Consider the following 22,269-nt stretch of genomic DNA (forward strand, 5'->3'; position numbering starts at 1 on the left):
AGTTTTGAATACGTTTATTTGCCGTGATTCAAACTTCATTTTCAAATGTAATGAGTTTTTGTCAATTCTAAACTTTATACACTTGTTGAACAATACGCAAAGCTCACGAGACAAAACAGCAAAAAGAGCTGATTTAAGCAATCGATATTTTTTATTTTTGCGTGTAGGATATAATCGTTCTTATTACGTAACATTCCATGATCGTTAAAGTCGATTAGCGGCCGCATAAAACAATGATGTCAGGTTGGCTAGTAAGGTGGCTCGTTTTTGAACTTTTCTTTTAAATCTCTCGGTGTAGTGGGGAAATGGTGCCAATGAGTGAGAAAAAACTCATGACAAAATTTGAGATTCGTAACAAATTGTCTTCAGCCTCCTCCTGGGGCTCAAAAATCAAAAAATGAGGTCAAAAACGCAATTTTTCCAAAAATGTTTTTAGTTTGGGTAGACACAATATTGTTTAGACTTTAGATATAGCTAATTAACCTAAGAAAAAAAATTGGAGTCATTTAAAGTTTTAAACTATTCCTTCAGCTCCCTCACAGCTTCGGAAAATTTCCATTTTGCTGAAACAGCTTACTATAAAAACAACCAAGTTACATGGGTTTTTTAAACGTTTAGTAACATAAAAAAGTTGCAAAATTATACGTTTTTGCTATCTGGGTAGTCTTGGCCCGGCAAAAGCTTCTCAACCAAACAACATTGCACATTACTTGTCTAATAGTTTTTGCTCGACTACACAAATGACTTGGTTTACATCTTATTATGAATTATGATAGCCTATTTGGAGAGTTTACGCAAACCCTAAAATATTAATTTTTCAGAAACCCCAATTATGATGTAATGTTTCTTCCCTTATACCCCAGTTCTCAATTACGGTGGCCTTTCATTACCAAAACCTACTATTATGACACAACAATGCGGTTGAGATTGAATTTTTGAATCTTTAATAAACTATGCCAATTCAAAGCTTTTTTTAATAGTTCTATATGCAAATAAGGTCAAACTTGGCGGTGGGATGGTGCAACGGATAAGGCGTTGGCTTTCCAATTATGCAAACCTGGTTCGACTCCCGGCTTCAGCTGGTTGTTGATAAACACCGCTCACCTATACCCAGGGTGTAATAAATTGGATGGGCATAGTTGCTGAAGTAAAGGCGGCCGAGAGAGAGGAACTGGCCACCCTACTCTCCTTAGTGTCGAAGGCTTAGTATAATGAGAACCTTATATCTTCTCATTCCCCAAAGCTCAGTATCTGAGTATGGGACCTTTAAAAAAAAGGTCAAACTTAGCATTTGATACAATTCCTTGCAAATACCAAAATTGCTTCTATTTGTAACACTAAACTAAAGTATCGGCCAAAATATCGGTATCGGCCTAAAAAAGTGATATCGGTATCGGTATCGGTATCGGCCAAAATATTGGTATCGGTACATCTCTAATATACACTATTCAAAAAAGTATATGATATATTTTTATATGATATATTTTTGAATAGTGTATATGATATACACTATTCAAAAAAGTTTGTATAAGCTTTAACCTCACAAAAAAATTTTGTCTTATTTTGATATAAACTGAAGAAATGAGAGCAAAAAAGAAAAACATGTCTAATAGATCCTGCATCTCCCCTTCTAAAAAAAAATAGTAAAATTGAGTTTTTTGCTTATATAATACTGTATATAAATATTTTTCAAGTAGTCGTAGAATAAAAAGTGTTCTTAGAGCAGATATAAACATGCCACTTCTGCAGCTTTTGATGTAACGTTCATCTTTTTATCTCCAGTGGTTTTCAAAATATGACAATTTTTATGAAAATGGGCCATAGAAACGCCCAGCGTGACGTCATTATTTTCAATTTTTTTTTTCACGTTTGTGTTTGTAAAAGTCCACTACAAATTTTCAGAAAGTTAAGGAAAAATCCATGAACCTCGTCATTTTTTTGGCACAGCCTAATTAGCACTTTTCTTTTGAGAAAAGCTGCTTTCTTCAAAGTCACCCTGTCGAAAAGGCTGGGAAACTACACTGTTTTCAAAAAACATTTGAGAATGAAAAGCAAATAGCTTTCAATACAAAAATTCAATTGAAATCAAACACGAACATGTATTGTATACTTAACAAGCTCACCTTCCTCTGCAGGGAGTTCTACAAAAATAAAAATAAACACATGAGTTATTGTGCACAAAACACAAATGCAGACAAACCTTATGAGACATGATAAGACTTATATACATTTAAACTGTTTAAAACGTATAATGATCAAAGAGGTCAATCCAAAAAATTCTAAAAGATGTTTTTAAGATAACACACTTCAACCACTTACCATTAGGCCCATATTTTTCACGATTTCGTTTGACTTCTTCTTGGCTTAAACCAAGACTTTCTGAAACACCAAATTTCTTCAAAACATCATCACTTGTTTTAGAATAAGCATCCTCCATTGTGGAAGGTCAAACAACAATATTAATGCTCGTACTTTCACTGCACTTATGATTTAAAGACTAATAACTTAATCAAAACGCAATTGTTTATTGTTAATTCATTAACACCTTGCGGACGGGTGATGTATATACACACATTTTGACTTTTGACATAAAGACAAATGACTTTTATACACTCAAAACTTTTAACATGTCTTTGTTTTAATATTGGCAATATCATGATGTTGTGCACTAGGGAAATCACAGAACAAAACACCAATTCAGAAACAAAATTACAGTTAAAATGTTAATTTTCACTAAAATAAATCCTGTCCCTTAGGCTAAGCGAAATAAAAATAGCTCCCATTTGCAAGTGGTTAAGATGTTGTTCATAATGTAAAAATTCTAAGACAAATGTAAAGTTCTTCTTGAAAGCTCTGATTCCAGAATTTGATACACAATACATATACATGCAAGTTACATCAATGACTTTTCAAGTATATATTTGCTACATATTGCATTGCCCTGTTTAGTGTTTATTGCCATGATATTTAATATTTTTGAGTCATCTAAATTTGGTTGATAGCCTATATCACAGATCGACACTTGCAAACACTTTGTCCACTTGAGCAAAAAATTATGGTGTAAGTCGCATTGATTTCACCTAAGCCTATTTCATGATCCAAAGTCAGCAGGTAGGCCTACAGAAATTTATATACAATAATTCCTCTTGAATTTATCAACAACCCTTGTACGGTAACATAGGCTAGCTGATATAAGCTATTATAAATTACAGGTTTACAATAACAAAACGCGTCACACTAAACTTAAAACCTTCTTTTATATTAAAATTAAATTATCTAATTAATATAGTCTAGCCTAGAGTAATACCGTAGCCTACTCTCTGCTTCCATAAGCTATGGAATGGACTGGAACCGTAGGGCGGTTACCGTACCTACCGTACTTAATGGAAAATAAAACAGGTACGGTACAGTATATAGTTCTTCTCAGCTGATCAACTTTTAAAAATTGCATGATTAATTTTGGGGCTATTGGTTTGGCTTGGCATTTTACACAAGCACGTTTTCACAGTTTTTTTTTTCAAAAATCAGTTTTGTTGTGGCAATGTTTAAGATGCAGTTGATAGAGTAATGTAGACTTGAGTAGGCTACTGCAATCTGCACCAGTGACTCCACTTGAAGTGGGAATACAATCAGAAGAAAAAAATTTGCTGAAGAAGGACAACATCTTCAGCTAAATGAAATAGTGAACAATTGTAATTATTAAAGTTTTATTTAACAAAAAATACACTGAGACTTGGATCCTAATTACTTCTTTCAAAAAGTGGCTAAAAAGTGGGTAAATGACTTCAAATTTAAACAACCTACCGGTATGACAGGCACTGGCCTAATAATTCCTGTTTTTAAAACATCGCACCAAAATCCAAACGTACTGGCATTTTTGGTCACAACTAAGATAAAGTAGCCTAGCTTATCAATCGTAAATTGAATTTCAGTTTGGTTTGTTATTTGGTAATCGAAGTGGCTATTCTTACAACATATTGTAAAACTAGCCTCTGAAGCTATTCTTACAAGCACCACTCAAGCAAGACGTTGTTTACTCGAGCAAGACCTTAATGCGCTCAGGCGTTTCATCCGACGACGCTCATACGTAATTTCGCGCGCATGCGTATTGGCTTGTGCTGCACACTTGATCGTAGAGTGAACCGCGGTAGTTGCTGATTTTGCTGATCGAAACTACACGTCAATGAATCCATCGTCATCATGATTACGAAGGGAGCATTATATTACAGTTTTGAGACACTTTCTTCGGCTATTAAGCAATGGGAAAAAGAAAACTTTGTCAATGTTTATGTGAGAAATTCCATAACAATTGAACGCGCAAAACGACGTCTAGCACTTACATCCACAAAAACCTGGAATGAACAGTTGAAGTATCGTACAATACAGTATGCTTGTGTGCATGGAGGAAGAACACCCAAATCATGTAGTCAAGGAAAAAGACCAAATCAAAGGTAAGTAATGATGGTTTTGTCCTTGGTGCCCATAGGTTGAGCTACTCATGTAGCCTATATGCATAAGTTTTGCTAATAGATTGAGTTTTGCATAAGTGCAAATTGCCTACATTCCTTATGAATGCTAAGAACTTAGCAAAATGCATATATTCTGCTGAACCATTCCCGCATGCTGTCTATTGTAATAAGTTTTGCTAATAGATTGAGTTTTGCATAAGTGCAAATTGCCTACATTCCTTATGAATGCTTAGAACTTAGCAAAATGCATATATTCTGCTGAACCATTCCCGCATGCTGTCTATTGTAATTTCCATTGAATTGTCATGCCCAGAATTATTCCTAAGTTGCATTGAATTACCCATTAGTTTTGTCAATTTACCCATATGTTACGTCGAATTGCTCATCAGCACAATTCGTCGAATTACCCGTAAGTCTCATGAAATTATCCATAAAGACATGCCTTATGGGTACTTCAACGCAGCTTTTTGGCAATTTGACGTCACTTATGGGTAAATCGACTAGATTTATGAGAATGCTCGGCTGAACTTGTGGTAATTCAACGTGACTTTATGGGTAATTCAGGTGGGCTTATAGGTAATTGGATGCAACTTATGGGCAATTTGACATGACTTGCAGGTAGGCTACTTTAACGTGAGTTATGGCTAATTTAGGTGTACTTATGGGTGATTCAACACGGCCTATGTCACCTCATCTTTGTTGTTTTTCAGTACTTTTATCAAAGGTTGTCCATTTGGAATCAAAGTAAATGCAACGTCAGATGGAAAAGCGCTATGCATCACTGAGATTAGTAATGTCAATGATCATAATCATGATTTCAATGAAGTAAGTGGAAATAACCCTTTGTAGTAGTCATAGCCTTTGAGCTATGGTCACACTAGCCCTGTATATGATAAGGAGGCTTTTATCAGAAATTATGTGAAGGATAAAAAAGAGCAATAACATTAGGGGGGGGGGTTAATCGGCTTTTTTTTCAAATTCAATTTTAACCCAGGTTTTAGGATACAACAGTACATTCTAAGACCACTAGTAAAAAAAATTGAAATTTCCGTCCAAAACCCCCTTTATCCAAAAAATTACTTTTCGTGTATAATTGCATTTTGATTATGACACTTGAAGTTCAAATATTGTTTGCTACTGTACTAAAACACGTTAAGAATGTTGCAAGACAGTTTTTCTGATCTTGACTTCATCGTAAGACACGGTAAAGTGGTCATTTCACTTTGCGCGCATGACTACGCACATGCTGAATATGACCAGTTTGTGCGAAACTGGTCATATTCAAGCCGCCGATTCACCAAACCTGGTGATCTTGCCCATCTCTGTGGGTTGGACACCTGTCAAAAGATATGTCATTTTCTTGACTATGTGCATATAAATTATTTTTCAGAATGCATTTAATTTGATGCCTAAACAACGAAGATTAAATGAAACAGAAAGCAGTGTGATCGGAGAAATGCTTGCCACCAAAGCAAATAAAAAGTTGGTACAAAAGCACATTGCAGCTTCTACAGGAAAAACAGTTATTCTTAAAGATCTGCATAATATTGCCGCAAAACAGAGACCTTTGTATGAAAACACCTATGATGAACTTATTAATGAAATGAACAAAGAAAAAGGTTAGTCGACAGACAAAACTTTTTTGTCTGTTATGCAGTACAAGATATGTTCATGCTAAATAGTAGAGATGACTTTCTAATTTCTATGTGCAGTATGATAAGTAGAGATAGAATGAGCTCCGGTTCCGGTCAAATTCTGGCTCCGTACTGGAGGTGATGTGACTCCGGCCTAGAGCCGGATGTGTGTGTGCAAGCTGTGGTCAGGGTCATGACCTTGGAAAAATCTAATTTTTTGCATCATTGTAGTACTGCAGCAATGCAAGAATAGGCTACCAGGTTGCCTGTAACATTGGTCAACACCGTAGGCGTATTTGCAATCTACAGGTCGCTGCTGCAGATTGAGTGTCACATGATATTGTGAGCATTCTTCTTGAACCATTTCAGATATAATGTCAATTAAGCAATTCGCGATTGACCTCTTGCCGTAATGGTTTAGACTGCAGATGAATTATTTCGATGACGTGGGTTCAATCTCACCATTGCCAGTTCAATTTAAAGTGTTGACCGCCTGGTTTACCGGTCAATAGACTCTGTCTACTGCAGCAAACTGCGGATTACCAGTACGCACATCATAGTAGGCTACACAAGAAAAATATCTAATTTTCAGACGTTTTTCTATTCAGAAAACGTTTGTCTAGTATAACCAACACAGAATATTAGCAGTACCCTACAACGTGTGGAAAATTTGCAACATTGAGCTATAAAGGGTCAATTGAGAGTATTTTTTGCTTCATTTTCTTCATAAGAATTCATTCTACTTTCCCAAACTCATGCTCCAAAGATTTTTGTTGCAACATAAGGCGCTATGGGGATTGTAAGATTGAAAGCGGGATCAAGGAATTCAATCAAAGGTCTTCAATATCTTGAAACAATTCTACTTTGAGTGGATAGAAATAGAAAACATTGCTAAATTTGAAATCTACGTAAAAGTTTACTCCTAATGGATCCTTTTAACGGACCCTAAGCATTGCAATGTGGCATCTTTTAGAGAATGGGGTGAGAGTGGTATACAACCGCTCAGTTGGAACATTGATTATATGATGTAAATATTACCAAAGGCCTAAACATCCTTCCTCTGGCCAATAATTAAAATAACATAGAATAGAAAACAAATTTCACTAAAAGTTGATGTTTTTGCTTTTAAATCTGATGGAGTGCCTAATAGGCCTAATTGTTTTGCGCTATTTTAGTCTGGCCCAGGATTGTCAAGATTCTTGCTTTGTAGGGTATACTAATCCTCAGTTTATTTTCATTTTAGGTGCTGCAGTAGATGTGTTTGCAGATGATGACAAACAATTGCAGGCGATATACTTTCAAACGAAAGACATGCGGGAAACCTTTGCGGCATATCCCGAAATGCTGCTGATTGATGCAACCTACAAACTTAATGACTTGAGAATGCCATTATATGTGATGCTGAATGTTGATGGCTTAGGTCAGAGTGAAATTGTGTGTCTGTGGCTTGTAGCCACTGAAGACAAACTGACCATCAGCAAGCTGTTAACTCAGTTTAAACTCCACAATCCAGCTTGGGATAAAGTGGAGGTTGTAATGGCTGACAAAGACATGACAGAGCGGGATGCCATGATGAAAATGCTGCCTACTGCAGAAATTTTAATTTGCTATTTTCATACCCTTCGCACTTTTCGTAGAGAAGTTTCCATGGAAAAATTAGGCATTTCTTCAGCCCAAAGGCAGGTATCACTGGAAATTTTAGGAAAACTGGCAAATGCCAAAAATGAGTCAGCTTATAATTTACTGTATAACCAATTCGTTGACACAGTCCCAATTGCTGTCACAACATATTATAACGATAACTGGCATGCTATTCGACATCAATGGGTGGATGGACTGAGCAACTTGAAAGCTAATTTTTTGAACAGAACTAATAATCGACTGGAATCCATCAATGGAAAGTTGAAAAGTGTCATAACAAGATACTCAGGAATGACCATGTTTTTTAAAGATCTGATGGCATGTATCCAATCTCTTTCCACCGAACGTGACCACAAAGCGTCAAATGCTTTCCTTAAGGTTCCAATTGATGCGATTTCAAGTGTGGCGGAGAGACAATACCAACAGCTACTGACACCATTTGCATATATTCATGTGCAACAACAATTCAAGTTAGCGGAAAAGGTTGTCATGTCAGAGATTTTGAATGATTCTGCCATAGTAAAATCTCGTGTCCATGGGGAATTGGCAGTCACAACAACAGCATGTCCTTGTGGATTCACATCATCAATGCTGCTACCTTGTAGGCATGTCTTGGCAGTTAGAAGGCAGCTCCATATGTCAGAGTACAATCCCAATCTTTGTTCAGAACGGTGGACAATGCAATATTTTCTTAAATCCCATCGCCTGACAAGAAACTCACTGGACAACGGTCCTGCATCCACATTACCAGCTGTTGAGATTCTTAACAAGCCTCAAAGAAGATGTGTTTTATCAGAACAGCAAAAGTATCGCCGTGTTCAAGATATTTCCCAGAAGATTGCGTTAATGATATCTGAACAAGGAATGGATGAATTCCAATACAACCTGGATAATTTACGACAAATTGCAGAGTTCTTGCAGGAAGGAAAGAAATTCCAAGTTGTGAACTTTTTGGGTCAAACTCAGAAAGGTAGGCCTATATGCTAGCACTATTTACTAAATCAGAAAAACTAGCCTATTTTTTCAAATATCTGAAGAGATATGGGTTAGTTACTGCAACTTGCGTCGTGATTTTGCAGTCAATTTTTTTTTGAGCAATGATTTTTATGGCGTTGAGCTATCCAATATGTGGGCTAATATGTACTGCATGCGCAGTTGCGCACTAATTTACGATTATACAAGGTTGCAGATGCTCAGTAATTCTGCTTTTGTGAACAACTGCATGATCCTTTTCAGGCACTGATACTGGAAGTGCTGCTGCAACATCTTCCAGCAATGATCCTGGAATTGTATTTCCTACGGTCTCAAACAGTACTTTACAGCACACACCCTGTGACGTCTTGTCGACCGTTGATACCAGTGCGATTATGATGCAGACTCCGTCCAGTTCTGTTCAGTCTTTTAGAAGTATGCTGTTTCTGAAAGCTTCATTTCTGATTAGTTGTTTTTTTTTTCTTGCATTGCATGCTGCGCTTACACTACGTTTCATGTTTCTTAAGATTATAGCACGGTCTGCATTATTTGATAAGTAATGAGTTTATTGGCAGGTGATGCAGCATTGTGCAAATAATCATCGAGAAACACCTAGCAGATTTTGATAGATACTGGATTGGTTGGCATTCGGTAACCACGCCAGAAGCATGTTTTGGCTGCAACAAAATCTTGTTTTCAAAAGGTTAATGTAGATTTGTTGACACCTCAAGTGCTCGCTTCCAACTCAAAATACGGTATATCACAATATCTACTGCCAGTGCACGTATTTACGATTATACGACATTATGTTCCGCCCAGGACCGTAACCTCGTCAGTTTGGCCCCCAGTGCAACACATCCAATAATTGTCCAGTAAAGACTCGTGCGACGCTTCTATTGTTTCTTCATTGCTCAGAGGTGATCCTTTTCAGGCACTGATACTGGAAGTGCTGCTGCAACATCTTCCAGCAATGATCCTGGAATTGCACTTCCTACAGTCTCAAGTAGTAGTTCACAGCACACACCCGGTGACGTCTTGTCGACCGTTGATACCAGTGCGATTATGATGCAGACACCGTCCAGTTCTATTCAGTCTTTTACAAGTATGTGCTGTTTCTGAAACATTCATTTCTGATTAGTTGTTTTTTCTTGCATTGCATAATGCATTATGTTTATTAATTTTTTAATAAAAACGTTGAAATAGTGATGTTTTCTACGTTGTAGCCTATATTCGATTCTCGTTGTGTTTATTAACAGATGATGCAGGATCAATTAAATTTCCACCGAAGATGATGAAACGTGGCAGGCCAAAAGGAGCTGGATTGACAGTCATTGGGTTACCACGCAAGAGACAAAAAAAGAGCGGACCAATTCCATTCAGACTGAAGTCGTCTTTTCAGAAAGAAGCAGGTTTGTTGCATTTATGTTTGTGTGACTTCATTTTTGTTATAGCCTACGTTAGTTTAAAAAACTACACTTTGACTTCTGTGGGTCTGCCTAGCCGATAGGCTACGTCAAAGCGTACGTAGGCTACATCAAACAAAGTCACCCATGGTCATATTTTTCAGCAATACTCAGTTGGTTTGTCGATTCTGAGGTAGTAGAAGAGGTCTTGCGTCCATTCAGCGATCGACTGATCGAAGAAAATGAAATTGAAACGTTGCCCGAAAGAATTCCAATGAAGTGTTTAGATGAAAACATTGCCATTGCTTCTGTGCGAAGACATTTTTCTTTTGACGGTTGGACGTTGATGGAGAACCTACTGACCACTTTGCGAAATAAAGGCCGCTGGTTGTGCATCTCCTGTTATTTAGATCTTGATGCAGGCGACAGCATCATGTGCGACTCGTGTCTGGATTGGCACCATCTGAGATGTCTTGGTAGAACAATGCCGCCAAAAACGAAGTCTTGGTTCTGCAGGAAATGCAACCTTATGGAGAAGTGACAGTGAATGTTCAGGTGATACTGCAATCTCGCTTTGTCAATTAAACCAAGGTTATGTAAACCGTGAACTACGAAAAGACTTATTGGCCTTGACGCGTTATGCTTGAAACTTGTAACATTTGATAAAAATCGTTTCTTCAATGGTCCTCACATAAAACGCTAACGATGTGTTCTTGAATGACTAATGAGTCCAATCCTGGCATTAAAAGTTCTGATGCATTTAGGACATTTAACATTCTTTGGGAGAGCTGGCTGAAAGTCATGGACTAGTACAGGTTTGTAATGTAGTTGCTGCAATATACTACGGTCCAACAAGACCTTCAACAGTTCATTAATATTCAACTATTTTACTGTTTCCAACTTAACACAATTAGTATACGTATGTTGAACTCTTTCATAGCAAATGGTGGTACAGAACTTGAAAATAGCAAGTAAAAGGTAGCTCGAAGCTGCAGTTTTTTTTTTGACTGACTCATCAGGAGCTGTCATCAGAATAAAACAAACCTAAATGTGGTGAAGTACTTATAGTAGAAGGAAAGAAGAAAAACTGGAGCTTCAAACTATCAGCTACCTTATACTCGCTTAATCCAGATTTGTTGCATGTGTGTAGTATTTACATTTCTTCACTGTAATCTTAGGCTATGGCATAAATGCTTTGATTTCTTATGGCAAAAAATGGGTGATGAAGATCCATAAGTTTATAACAGTAAAAAATCAATTGTTTATTGTTGAAAGTGGTTGGCTTCAGTTGAAGATGCCATGAGATCCATTGAAGAGTACGAAGCAAAAGCAGGAACGAAGCTTGTTGTTGTTCAGAAACGAGCATACGGTGCCATGTTAATGTTGATTTTTAACATCCTGTCATTGTAATTCACTAGTGTACTAAGTGTTGATATTCATACTACAATAATAAGCCTTTTCTTTGTTGACAAAGATTCTGAAAAGGTTTCTGCAAAGCACAGTGTTTTCACCAAAGTGGAGGATAGGCATCATAAAAGAGGAAACGGTTTACTAACTGCAAAAAATGCTATAAACATATGTAAATGTGTTCTGTTTCATCAACTTTTCATCTCGTTTCTTAAAGACACTCAGTTTTCAGGTGTAAAAGCTTTGTTGATTCAAAGTAGCCTAGCCTACTTCACTGACCTCTTTTGTATTTTTTCCATCTAGTGTGCCAAATCCATACGCCTATGTGGTGTTATTGATTGGACCAAGTGACATGTCCAGCGGTAACCAAAGGCAGGGTTTGGGTCACAACCAATCTTTTTGAGACAATTTATTTTTTACCATATTCACGTAGTAGGCTTGGTGGTTTTCAATGTTACGTACAGTACCGTATATTATTTCTGTAGGCTACTATCATAAGATGAAAATTTAGTTGATTGTAACTCATCGTAGATGAAGATAACACGATTGTTGCATCGTTGCGGCCAAGGTATTTGCCTCTTGGATGCAACTTACAAGACGTCCAAGTATTCCCTTCCTCTATTTTTTCTTTGCGTCAGAACGAATGTTGGTTACCAGGTTGTTGCTACTTTTATTATCCAAAATGAACAAGCTTCGGACATAGCAGAAGCACTTTCTGTTGTAAAAGGGTGGTCAGAAAACTGGAACCCTTCGTTTTTCATGACCGATAAATGTGAGGCGGAAATCAAGGCCATCGAAAGCGTTTTTTCAAGTTAGTGCATTAACATTTTCGTTGCTTGTGTGCTGTCTCCATTGCTCATGCATTTGTGTCGTCACTGTTAAGTTGCTACTGTACTTTACCACTCAGTGCCCACGACTTCTTGTTCCGCAGATTGCTACGTGTTACTCTGTGCCTTTCATCGCGAACAAGCCTGGGAAAGGTGGATGAGGAAAAGTGACGGCGTTCGCGATGATAAAGCAATTGTGCTGACATACTAGACGCAATGAGGAAAGCAACTACATAGAACAGACTTGTTTGCAATCAAACCAGGCGACAATGAGCGAATGGCAAACGCGATACCCCCCTATTCAGGGATAATATGCGTGTCTGTGACCGCAGGGGACCTGGAGCCGAGTTGTTTTGCACGTTGATAGCACCATGCAGTTGCAAGCACAGTAATAGGCTACTGAGCTCACATTTTGAACAATTCAGTGATCTTCACACCAAGGCTTTTTTTCAGTTGCTAACACGGCCACAAATCGCAGCGCATATGCGTGCTTAGTATTAAGTAACAGCCTAGTGGAAAGTGTTGTGGATTGAATTTGCTAGTTCAAATAAGTATATTAATTCCGGTACCTAAAGCCTCAAATGAATTCACGAATATCGCAATTGTTAGCAATGGCATATAAATTAGGATGTTAGTGCACACAAAGTAGGGAAAGTATTGCTTGAAGAGTTGATTCCTGGGACAAAAATTGAACACTGTAGGCTATGTCGAGCAGAAACTGGTTTAGTGTTTTAAGGTGGTCAAAAATGTAAGCATGCGTCTATTTGCATCCAACAAATAACGAAACTCTAAACTTCTCAGTTTGGTCGGGAAACAAAAAGGGTTGCGAGGACAAATGGCAGGTCTCATCTAGGCAAGGAGAGGAGGGACACATGGGTGATGATCTGGCCTAACAGTTACTGTGCTGTGCTCAAAATATGTACAGTTTTTGTTTAACATGTGCGGTATTCACTTTTTGTAAATAGCCTAGCTTTTCGGAAATGCAACGAGTCATCTGGCGCTATTTGCTTGTGTTTGAAGCCCGGTTGCTCGCTTTGTGAAAAAGCTATCAACCTCAACTTTTGCTTGTCAATAGACAGAGATATGTTGTTTAGATTAGCGTTTATTAAATGCTGTTATCTTTAAAAATATTTGTGGGATAAATGGTTAAAGTCGGTCAAGTTCAACTCTTTACCTAAGAAATATTTTTAACTTTTAGAGTCTGGCTGACCTTAATTTGGATAGACGATAGCTTGTGCTTTCCAGCAATGGTTCAATTGTTAAAATCGAAGCAGAAACAAGCAACTTACAACTAATTTAATAAAGACATATAATGATCGCAGACCGGGGAGACTTGTATACTTGCTTCGATTCGGAAATGCAACGAGTCATCGGGCGCTATTTGCTTGTGTTTGAAGCCCGGTTGCTCGCTTTGTGAAAAAGCTATCAACCTCAACTTTTGCTTGTCAATAGACAGAGATATGTTCTTTAGATTAGCGTTTATTAAATGCTGGTATCTTTACAAGTATTTTTGGGATAAATGGTTAAAGTCGGTCAAGTTCAACTCTTTACCTAAGAAATATTTTTAACTTTTAGAGTCTGGCTGACCTTCATTTGGATAAACGATAGCTTGCGCTTTCCAGCAATGGTTCAATTGTAAAAATCGAAGCAGAAACGACAAAGATATATTATTGATTAAATGCTGGTATCTTTAGAAGTAGGCTATTCTTCGGATAAATAGTTAAACTTGGTCAAGTTTAATTCTTTTCTAAGGAGATATGTGGTGTTTTTCGGGCTTGTGTTACATAGCTATTAGGTAAAAGCGGACACTTGCACGCTTTTTTTTGTCATGGTTGACTAATTTCACCCCACTTTTCCACCATTTTATGGTGGATTCCTCCTGTGTGACGTCATCGCCTTTTTAACCAGGGTCGCGACTTGTATACCAGTTCCAGATCACGCATGAGCGCATATTGATGTCAAACGTAATGCTTGAGTGGTGCTTGTAAGAATAGCCTCTGAGGCTATTTTTACAATATGTTGTAAGAATAGCCACAGCCTTTGGTAATAGCAAAACAAATAAATTGACTTGAATGAAAATAAGAGCAGAAAAACTTGAAAAAAGGAAACAAATAACCATGGTGGATAAAAATGATGTTGCCATACATTTTTTCAAGTTTTCAAATGGTTTGGTGGTTTTGAATATTTATCCTCGGACTGACAAAGCCGTGATTGGTTATTCCTGGTAGTTTCGCTTACTTGAATCCCCTGACTTGAATAGGCTCTTGACGCAGGGCCGGTTACCGAGATTGGCAAAGGGAAGTTTTCCGATTGTTGAAATACTGTTGCCCGGGAATTATTCCATTCAATAGGTGCCGCTGAATGGGGAGGAGTCCTGAAATGCGTTGCTCAAGTGCACACCTATGCACACCCGAGAGTCGAACTTGCGCCGCGTGATCTTGAGCCGGGAGCGTAACCGCTGAGCTAACAGGATACGCTAGCCTGCTATAAGACGTGGGATGCTTTTAAAGGTCTAAGAACTAAAAAAACCTTGCGTATTCTATAGATAAAGTGTGTTTTTTAATTTGTGGCCCAATAAGGACTTCATTTGTGGGTTGCTGTATATAGCCTATCTGGCCCAAATTATCCTCTCAACGGCCCTGCTCTGAAGGCAGCAGCAAATTTGAAAAAAAAACATTTTTTTTTTTATTCTGAGCATCCCCAGCTTGGACATTGTTATAATATCGATTTTACTTTGGTTGGCTTTTCTCCAGCCGGAGTGGCTTGAATGGTCAGCCTACTCTGGATATTTAAACAATAACACAGGGATATGCTATCTGGTAGGTTACCCTTGAGCTTACCATATGAAGTTGTTAGCTTGTTTTTCGAACATTATTATTAATGCATTCTACATTGCTATCGTGGCCAGTGGAGGTTCTTAAAACTTAACTTCTCACAAAAAACTTTAAAATTTATTGTATAGCACAGGGTGGTCCAAACCCTGGCACGCGGGCCGCATGCGGCCCGCGTGAAGCTTTTGTGCGGCCCGCGAACACTTTGTACATGCCGGAATTATCAGTGCTACATCCAAGGTTTAAAAATACACCTACGTTTTATAGGCTAAATATATTACATTCGGCACAACCTTAAATAATTCGCGCATAATCGGGTCAATATAGGTAACTATGAGAGAACAATGTCGGTTTGTGACGACACAAACGTGCGTTGATATTTTGCTTTTGTTGCTAGCACTTTCTCCGTTATGAAGGCACTTTCTCCGTTATGAAGCGAATAAAAAAAACGACACGCGGAACAGAATGGCTGATGAAACCCTGGATGCCTGCTTACGTCTGTCGACCACTGAATTTAAACCAGAGATCGACACTATATGCAAAAGCAAAAAACAATCAATTGTTTTGGTTTGCTATTTTGTTGACGTGTTATGTATCGTATCTTTTTTACTAGCTGAAAATCACTTTTTGAATCGAAAGCAGAGATTAAAAAGTGAGTTAGGCGTGCAGCAAAACATTAGGTCGATCAGAACAGCAAACTCAGTCTTTTCATTGCAACTGTATTTTGTCAGCGACAAGATTTGTTAATGTTCATAGCCTGCGAACAGTAAGAATGTAGCTAAAACAGATCGAAATCTATAGAAAAGAAGTTCAAAATCGCAACTTAGTTAAGTTTTTATTAAAACAACGTTTCTACTTTCAGCAACGCGTTATGATTTCTCACTATGCGGCCCGTGAAGTTTTTCTCAGACCCTAATGTGGCCCTTCATGTTCGCAGTCTTGGACCACCCTGGTCAGTGTTGGGGGCGATAACTCATTTTTCAGTTAAGCGATAACGATAATCGATAAACGAAAAATGCCTAAAGCGATAACGATGAACGATAAATCAAAAAAAAGTTAAGCGATAACGATAAACGATAAATTATCGCCGATAATGTCCGATAACGATAATTTTTTTTTCTCGATTAGCGCTGCCCCATCCCATGCAGCACGAACTGTTTCCATTAACATGACGAAAAATCGAACATAATATACTGTAAAGGGACAAAACTTTTTGTAAGTTATGCATGAATAGAATCGCAACAGCGGCAGTAGGTATCAATCTTCAACCTCTTGATCCAGAATCAAACCACTGAGGTAACCGCCGTGCTTATAATTATACCTTCAGATACCAGTTGGATGCTTTTATCAATTGAGTTACACTGCCGCTTACGTGCAGTAGGCAAAATAATTAAATCAAATGAAAATACCATAAAAAATTCAAAGCTTTGTATTTTGCTTTCTACGGGCTGTTTACAGCAAAGTCAGCAATAATTGAAAAAATTCTAAAAAACGCAAAATGCTTAAAAATTTATCAGTAATCTTAATTAAGCGTTATTGGTACCGTAGTAAAAATATGCATACTGTGAAATCCATCAAGCTTGTCAAATTAGTCGTGTTTGTTCAAGAACAATAACATAATTATCGTAATTTACTGATAATTTCAGATAAATTTTTCTGTTTTCTTTGCGAACACCATCAAGCAATGGCAGAACGCTGAGTTGTTGCAATAAGAATTACAATATAGGCACTGCATTATTAGTGGGAATAAAAATATTTGATTGAGCGTTGGCTATGTCGCATAGGTAAATCATCGTCGTATTCAGGCTTACGCCCGGTGGTTGAAGATTTAGATTAAGTGGACGGGAAGGCAAGGAAGCCAATCTTCATGTCCACCTTCAGGCATGCCTTTAAGGGTCGAATGCAGAAAGGTAGCTCAAAACTAGTTTTAAGCAAGCCGGGCTTAGATAGTGGCTTGAGCCGAGTTTTACGCTGCAGAAACTATTCTTACTTTAAGCCTAGCTTAAAACTCGTTTCATTCCAGGTTTTGAGCCACCAATTTAAGTCGCCAAAAAAGGCGACTTAACAGCGGCGGGTCTTGACTTAAGCATTTTTGCAAACTGGATTTGAAAGGATTGCGGTGAAGTTGTGTAATCAGTCCATCGTGCAGGGCACTTTTTGAAGCTTGCTAAAATGTGCATTCTCCGTCTGTAGAACACTGTAGGCCTTTCTGGAAATGCTGAAGCTTACTAGCAGCATTTTATACGACCAGGTTAAAGAGAAAATTCTGACCAGATTTATTTGAGTTACAGGTGGAATGTCCCTATTTAGCCCCTTGACAAACCTCCAGATATTTTTGGTTTACTGCTATTTTACAGTTATAAAGTTGTTAAAAAACGACTGCTACTTGCAGGGGCGCCGGAACGAGTTTTCACCTGGGGGGGGGGGGGGGGGGGGCGGGATTATGAAAAAAGGGCATTTTTGTTGCTGAAAGGCCCATTTTTTTTATAGTTTTAAAACAACATATAGCGATAATGCTCATCTTTCAGCTCATTATCGGGTAATGATACAAGTGTCAGGTATACAAAGAACAATGGAACGGAAGGGCATCATGCTATGTTATAATGATGTAACCTCCTGTGATACAGAATGTTGTGTCGTGAATATTATGTTGAGACAAAAATAAAAGATTATAATTAGGCTGAAAGGAAATAGCAGAAATTGCTATATTGCAAAATTTGCAGTAGCTTACATGACCTTAAAAGGGCACCATTGCCCCGCCATCCACACAAAAATTGAGGGCAGGGGGGGCATTTGCCCCCCTGCCCCCCCGCTTCTGTCGCCCCTGGCTATTTGTAGCCTACAAATTGTTGTCTACTACATGTTTGCTAGTTGCTGTCAACATGCTTTGTCTTACAACAGGCTACTAACTTGCTACCACCAACTGGAAACTGCGTTTCAAATTCAATTGTGATGTAACAAAAGGTATTATGATGTCATTAATAAAGCATCCCTAATTACACGAACAACTTTTAAACTTACAATTACTTTATTTGTCGGGTAGGTTTCAAAAATCACCATTGCAAGTCGAGTGACGTCACACTTTGCGTCAAAAACGTGGCTTAAAACCAGTTTTATTATGAAGCGCAGCTCAAAGGGTGGCTTGGCCAAGCGACCTTGCAAATTAGTTTCTGCAGCGCGCTCAAGTTTTAAACCGAGCTTGACTGAAACTCCGCTTGCCTGAGAAGAGCTTAGCGTTAAGTTAGGTTTGTTTTGAGCTACCTTTCTGCATTCGACCCTAAGTGTCCTGCCCTTTCGATTGCCTTCCAGCGCTCTCACCACTCGGCTATGCAGCATAGGTAAATGAAAATACTGTATTTAGCATAATTTTACCACTGTTTGCTGATGATACGCAACTGTTTGCTCGATACTCGATACGCTACTGTTTGCTCATGAGCGGTGTCGAACCGGCACCCTTTCGATTGCCGTTCCAGCGCTCTCACCACTCGTCTATGCAGCATAGGTAAATGAGAAAGGTTATACTGTATTTAGCATAATTTTACCACGCAACTCGAACTCGATGCGCCTATTGTCATGCAAAAACTACTACAAGATGCAAAAAGTGTGATGTCGGTCTGCATGTCAAATGCTTCAAGCAATATCATATTCTGCAATGACTTGTTTCAGTGATGGTGGCGCGAAAGACCATGTTTCCGATGTAAAAGCGGCCTCGTATTGCGACACTTTCATAAACCACTTGCCAATTTTTTTCGCTTCGCTTCAAAGGAATCTGTACCGCCTGTGCGCTTACATTTTAATTGTAAAATTCACTCGCGATTGCCGATTGCAGCAAAACAACAAGAGGCTTGTTGCATGGATTTGCAACTCTAAAAATTATTGTGTTGTCAGGGCCGTCGCTGCAGGAGGCGTGCCCCTCCCATGACAACGACCTGTGCACACACACTTCAGGCACTGAAGAAGAACTGGTTTTAATTTTAGTTTCATGAACTAGGTGGCTAGTAAAAATATTACTTTTCATTGTCTTTCCACTTGTGTGTTGATCCGAAATAAAATTTATCGGCGATTAATTATCGGCGATAATCAAATATTGCCTTTGGCGATAACGATAAACGATAACTGAAAAAATAATTAAGCGATAACGATAAGCGATAAAAATTTATCACCGATAATTATCGCCGATAAATTATCGCCGATAATGCCCATCACTGACCCTGGTATAGCATATGAATGAAGTTTGCCAATAATTATTGGCTTAACATTGATGGCTAGTTCGCAAATTGTTTGGATTGAACAGTGCCATATTTTGATATTTAACCATGCTTAAGTTAATATTCATAATTGACCACGCAATATGTTAAACTGAGAGAGAGAGAGAAAGAGAGAGAGAGAGAGAGAGAGAAACCTTTTATTTTGATTGTCTATTTTTTGAACTTTTTACTGATTGTCCTACCTTGATATCATGCACGTTACAACGTCCACGTTTTGTTGCTTCTACTTTTTTCTAGAGCAATCTAGACCTCTGCTATGTTTATGTATCGTTTTATGTTGTGATGGTCAAAAATAAAAACAAATTGAACTGAGTGTTGTTACCAGGGTATGGGAGGAAGGGGCGCCGGAACGATTTTTGACTGGGGGGGGGGGGGCAAAATTATAAAAAAGGGCACTTTTGTTTACTAAAAAGCCAATTTTTTTTCAAGTTTTAAGATAAGATATAGCGACAATGCTAATCTATCAGCTCACTATGTATTGAGTAGCCTAATGATAGCCTACAAGTGTCCGGTATACAAAGAAGGACATCATGCTATGTTATAATGATGTAACCTACTGTCAAGCCTTAAAGCAGCCTGCGGCCATGGCCGCTAAGTAGTGCTTGAATGACCGCCAGTGCTACCTCCTCAATCGGCTAAGTTTGGCCGCCGGTCTCTTCTAGCAGTGCCGGTCTTTGGGGTGTGCAAATCGTGCGATCGCACAGGGCCCGCAAATTAGGGGGCCCGCAATTTACTCAGAAAAAGCAGTAGTTTTGTCATTTCCAATAGAAAAATTCAACAAGTGAATTCAACAAAGGAATTAGCAACAAGAAAGACTCAACGGGTGCAACCTATTTCGTCTCCTGAAAAGATCGAGAGAAAAAAACAACATAGCCGAAGTTGCTAATCGGAGTTGCCGCAAACATTTCAAATTTTTCTCGATCTTTTAAGGGGACGAAATTTGATTTTGTTACTCCGATTTCAGGGTACGAAATCGGGATACGAATTTTTCAGGGGACGAAATAGGTTGCATCTAGACATAACATAGCTTTATTTCCGAAAAATGCCCAAGAATGTATGATCTTATCCTTTTGCCATGCCACCTGACAGCACCATTTTACAGTAATATTCATACCCAAATTTTGAACATGCTCTCAGAATGCCCCAAATTCAAAGTAATTTTTCAAAATTTTTTGTGGGAGGCCCCCCAGACCCCCCGCCGCTGGGTGTCGCCTTCGGCGATCACACCGTCAAGCTTCGCCGCCGACCGTGAAACCCCCCTTCCCCTTTCAAAATACCTAGCTACGCTACTGAATTGGATCATTGTCATTGGGGCCCGCAAATCATATTCTGCACAGGGCCCGAAATGCCCTAAGACCGGCACTGCTTCTAGCCAATTATTTTCGCAATTAGAATGATCGTGGATCAACTGTCGAAAATATGTAGGATCAAAGAGTGACGCAGAATTTGGTCAGCGCGTCAAAATCGCCACTGTTGCATTGTGCGGGAATATTTGTTATTGATGGAATATATCCATCTGAGATCACCAGCGCTGTAAGTCTTGTTTGTAATTCCAGGCGTTTATTTTAACAAAGTGTTAATCCGAAGTGCTAATTCACATCGGCTGGCAATATTGTCGTTTTTATGTCGATTCGATGTTGTCGGACATTCAATCGTTGTTGAAAAGGAGAACTAGGTTAGTTGACATCCTTGGGGAAAACATTTTTTGATCATATTTTGCAAAAATTATGCTTCTTTTAGTAATGTCTTTCACATCATTGAAATACTTATTTTATTACCTTGCCGTCATCGTCAACACATGTCGAACGTTGTTTTTCGTTGCTAAACAGAATTCTAGGGGAGTGGCTAACTTCTTTAAAATCAGCCACATTGGAGACACTCGTGCGAGTGTCGTTAGATGGTCCCGCAGTACTGGATTACAATCCCGATAAAGCAGTTATTGCGTGGTGCAACGATTCTATTGTAGGACGTCGCCAAGGCCCAGACTTCAACAACGCTAAGTGATCATTTTAGCATTGTTGCAAGTTTAATTCTATTTACTTGTGCTATCGTTATTTTGGCCTCCAAGCACGCAGATTTGGCCGCCGAGAAGGAGCTCCCGGTAGGCCACGATGACTGCCGAAAAAAAAAACGAGTTTTAAGGCCTGTAGTGTGTTGCAAAATTTTGCGCCGTAAATATTATTTTGAGGCAAAAATGAAAGATTTTAGGCTAAAAGCAAATAGCAGAAATTGTTATATTGCCAAATGTGCAGTAGCTTACATGACTTTAAAAGGGCACCATTGCCCCCTCTGCCCCTCCATCTGCAGAAAAATTGAGGGCAGGGGGGGCATCTGCCCCCTCGCTTCCGGCGCCCCTGAGGGGAGGCCCCTTTAAGAAATAGGAGATAGCCTTCTATGTTCTATCCTGATTTCACCATGAACTTCTAACAACGTTTCAAGACATAGCCTAGCCTACATTAGCCTATTTGCAGAATAAATCAAGTAAGGTGAGATTCACACCGAACATACAAAACTGTCTTCAGCAGACAAAAACATCGCACCAAAAATGGCTCATGTTTGTTTCTTTTTAGGCTACCATTCATACCAGAAATTCTATTCCTGGTGTGAATGGCAAAAGGAAACAATTATTTTTCGTGCGACGTTTTTGTATGCTGAAACAGTTTTGTATGTTCGGTGTGAATCGTCTTAACTTTGATTACGGTAGGCTACGTTATTCTTAATTTCGGCTAAGAGAGTTGATGGAGCAAAGAAATGTTTTCGTTATTTTTTCGATTAGAACGTAAGCCAGAAACAACAGAATAGCATATTGTGGCATAG

The 22,269-nt window shown here is 38.6% G+C and overlaps 2 protein-coding genes across 5 annotated transcripts in view; one reads left to right on the forward strand and one right to left on the reverse strand.

Moving 5' to 3' along the window:
* Window positions 1-2,510, reverse strand: part of LOC145784538 (sarcoplasmic/endoplasmic reticulum calcium ATPase 1-like) — a 41,169-nt gene extending 38,659 nt beyond the window's left edge. For both annotated transcript variants that reach the window (XR_014291017.1, XM_082596381.1), the window contains exons 1-2: window positions 2,320-2,510; window positions 2,124-2,141 (exon numbers count right to left, since the gene is read on the reverse strand). Coding sequence is in view for 1 of the 2 variants with exons in the window: in XM_082596381.1 (XP_082452507.1) it covers window positions 2,124-2,141; window positions 2,320-2,437 (136 nt within the window). In the remaining variant the exon portion in view is untranslated. The remainder of the gene's footprint in view (window positions 1-2,123; window positions 2,142-2,319) is intronic.
* Window positions 2,511-4,074: 1,564 nt separating this feature from the next.
* Window positions 4,075-12,305, forward strand: LOC145784401 (uncharacterized). 3 transcript variants are annotated; one of them, XR_014291002.1, is made up of 10 exons: window positions 4,075-4,451; window positions 5,180-5,294; window positions 5,860-6,088; window positions 7,347-8,714; window positions 8,981-9,151; window positions 9,648-9,818; window positions 9,973-10,125; window positions 10,284-10,674; window positions 10,884-10,934; window positions 11,395-12,305. XR_014291002.1 is itself a non-coding variant. In XM_082596213.1 (8 exons), the coding sequence occupies exons 1-8, from the start codon at window positions 4,201-4,203 to the stop codon at window positions 10,658-10,660; spliced, it is 2,835 nt and encodes a 944-aa protein (XP_082452339.1). In that variant the 5' UTR covers window positions 4,075-4,200; the 3' UTR covers window positions 10,661-12,305. The 3 variants fall into 3 exon arrangements, 1 of the variants encoding a protein (XP_082452339.1); XR_014291001.1 differs by having other exon boundaries at window positions 10,284-10,934; XM_082596213.1 differs by having other exon boundaries at window positions 10,284-12,305.
* Window positions 12,306-22,269: the final 9,964 nt, after the last annotated feature.

This window comes from Aplidium turbinatum, chromosome 15 (assembly GCF_918807975.1).
Source record: "Aplidium turbinatum chromosome 15, kaAplTurb1.1, whole genome shotgun sequence".
Taxonomy (NCBI): domain Eukaryota; kingdom Metazoa; phylum Chordata; class Ascidiacea; order Aplousobranchia; family Polyclinidae; genus Aplidium; species Aplidium turbinatum.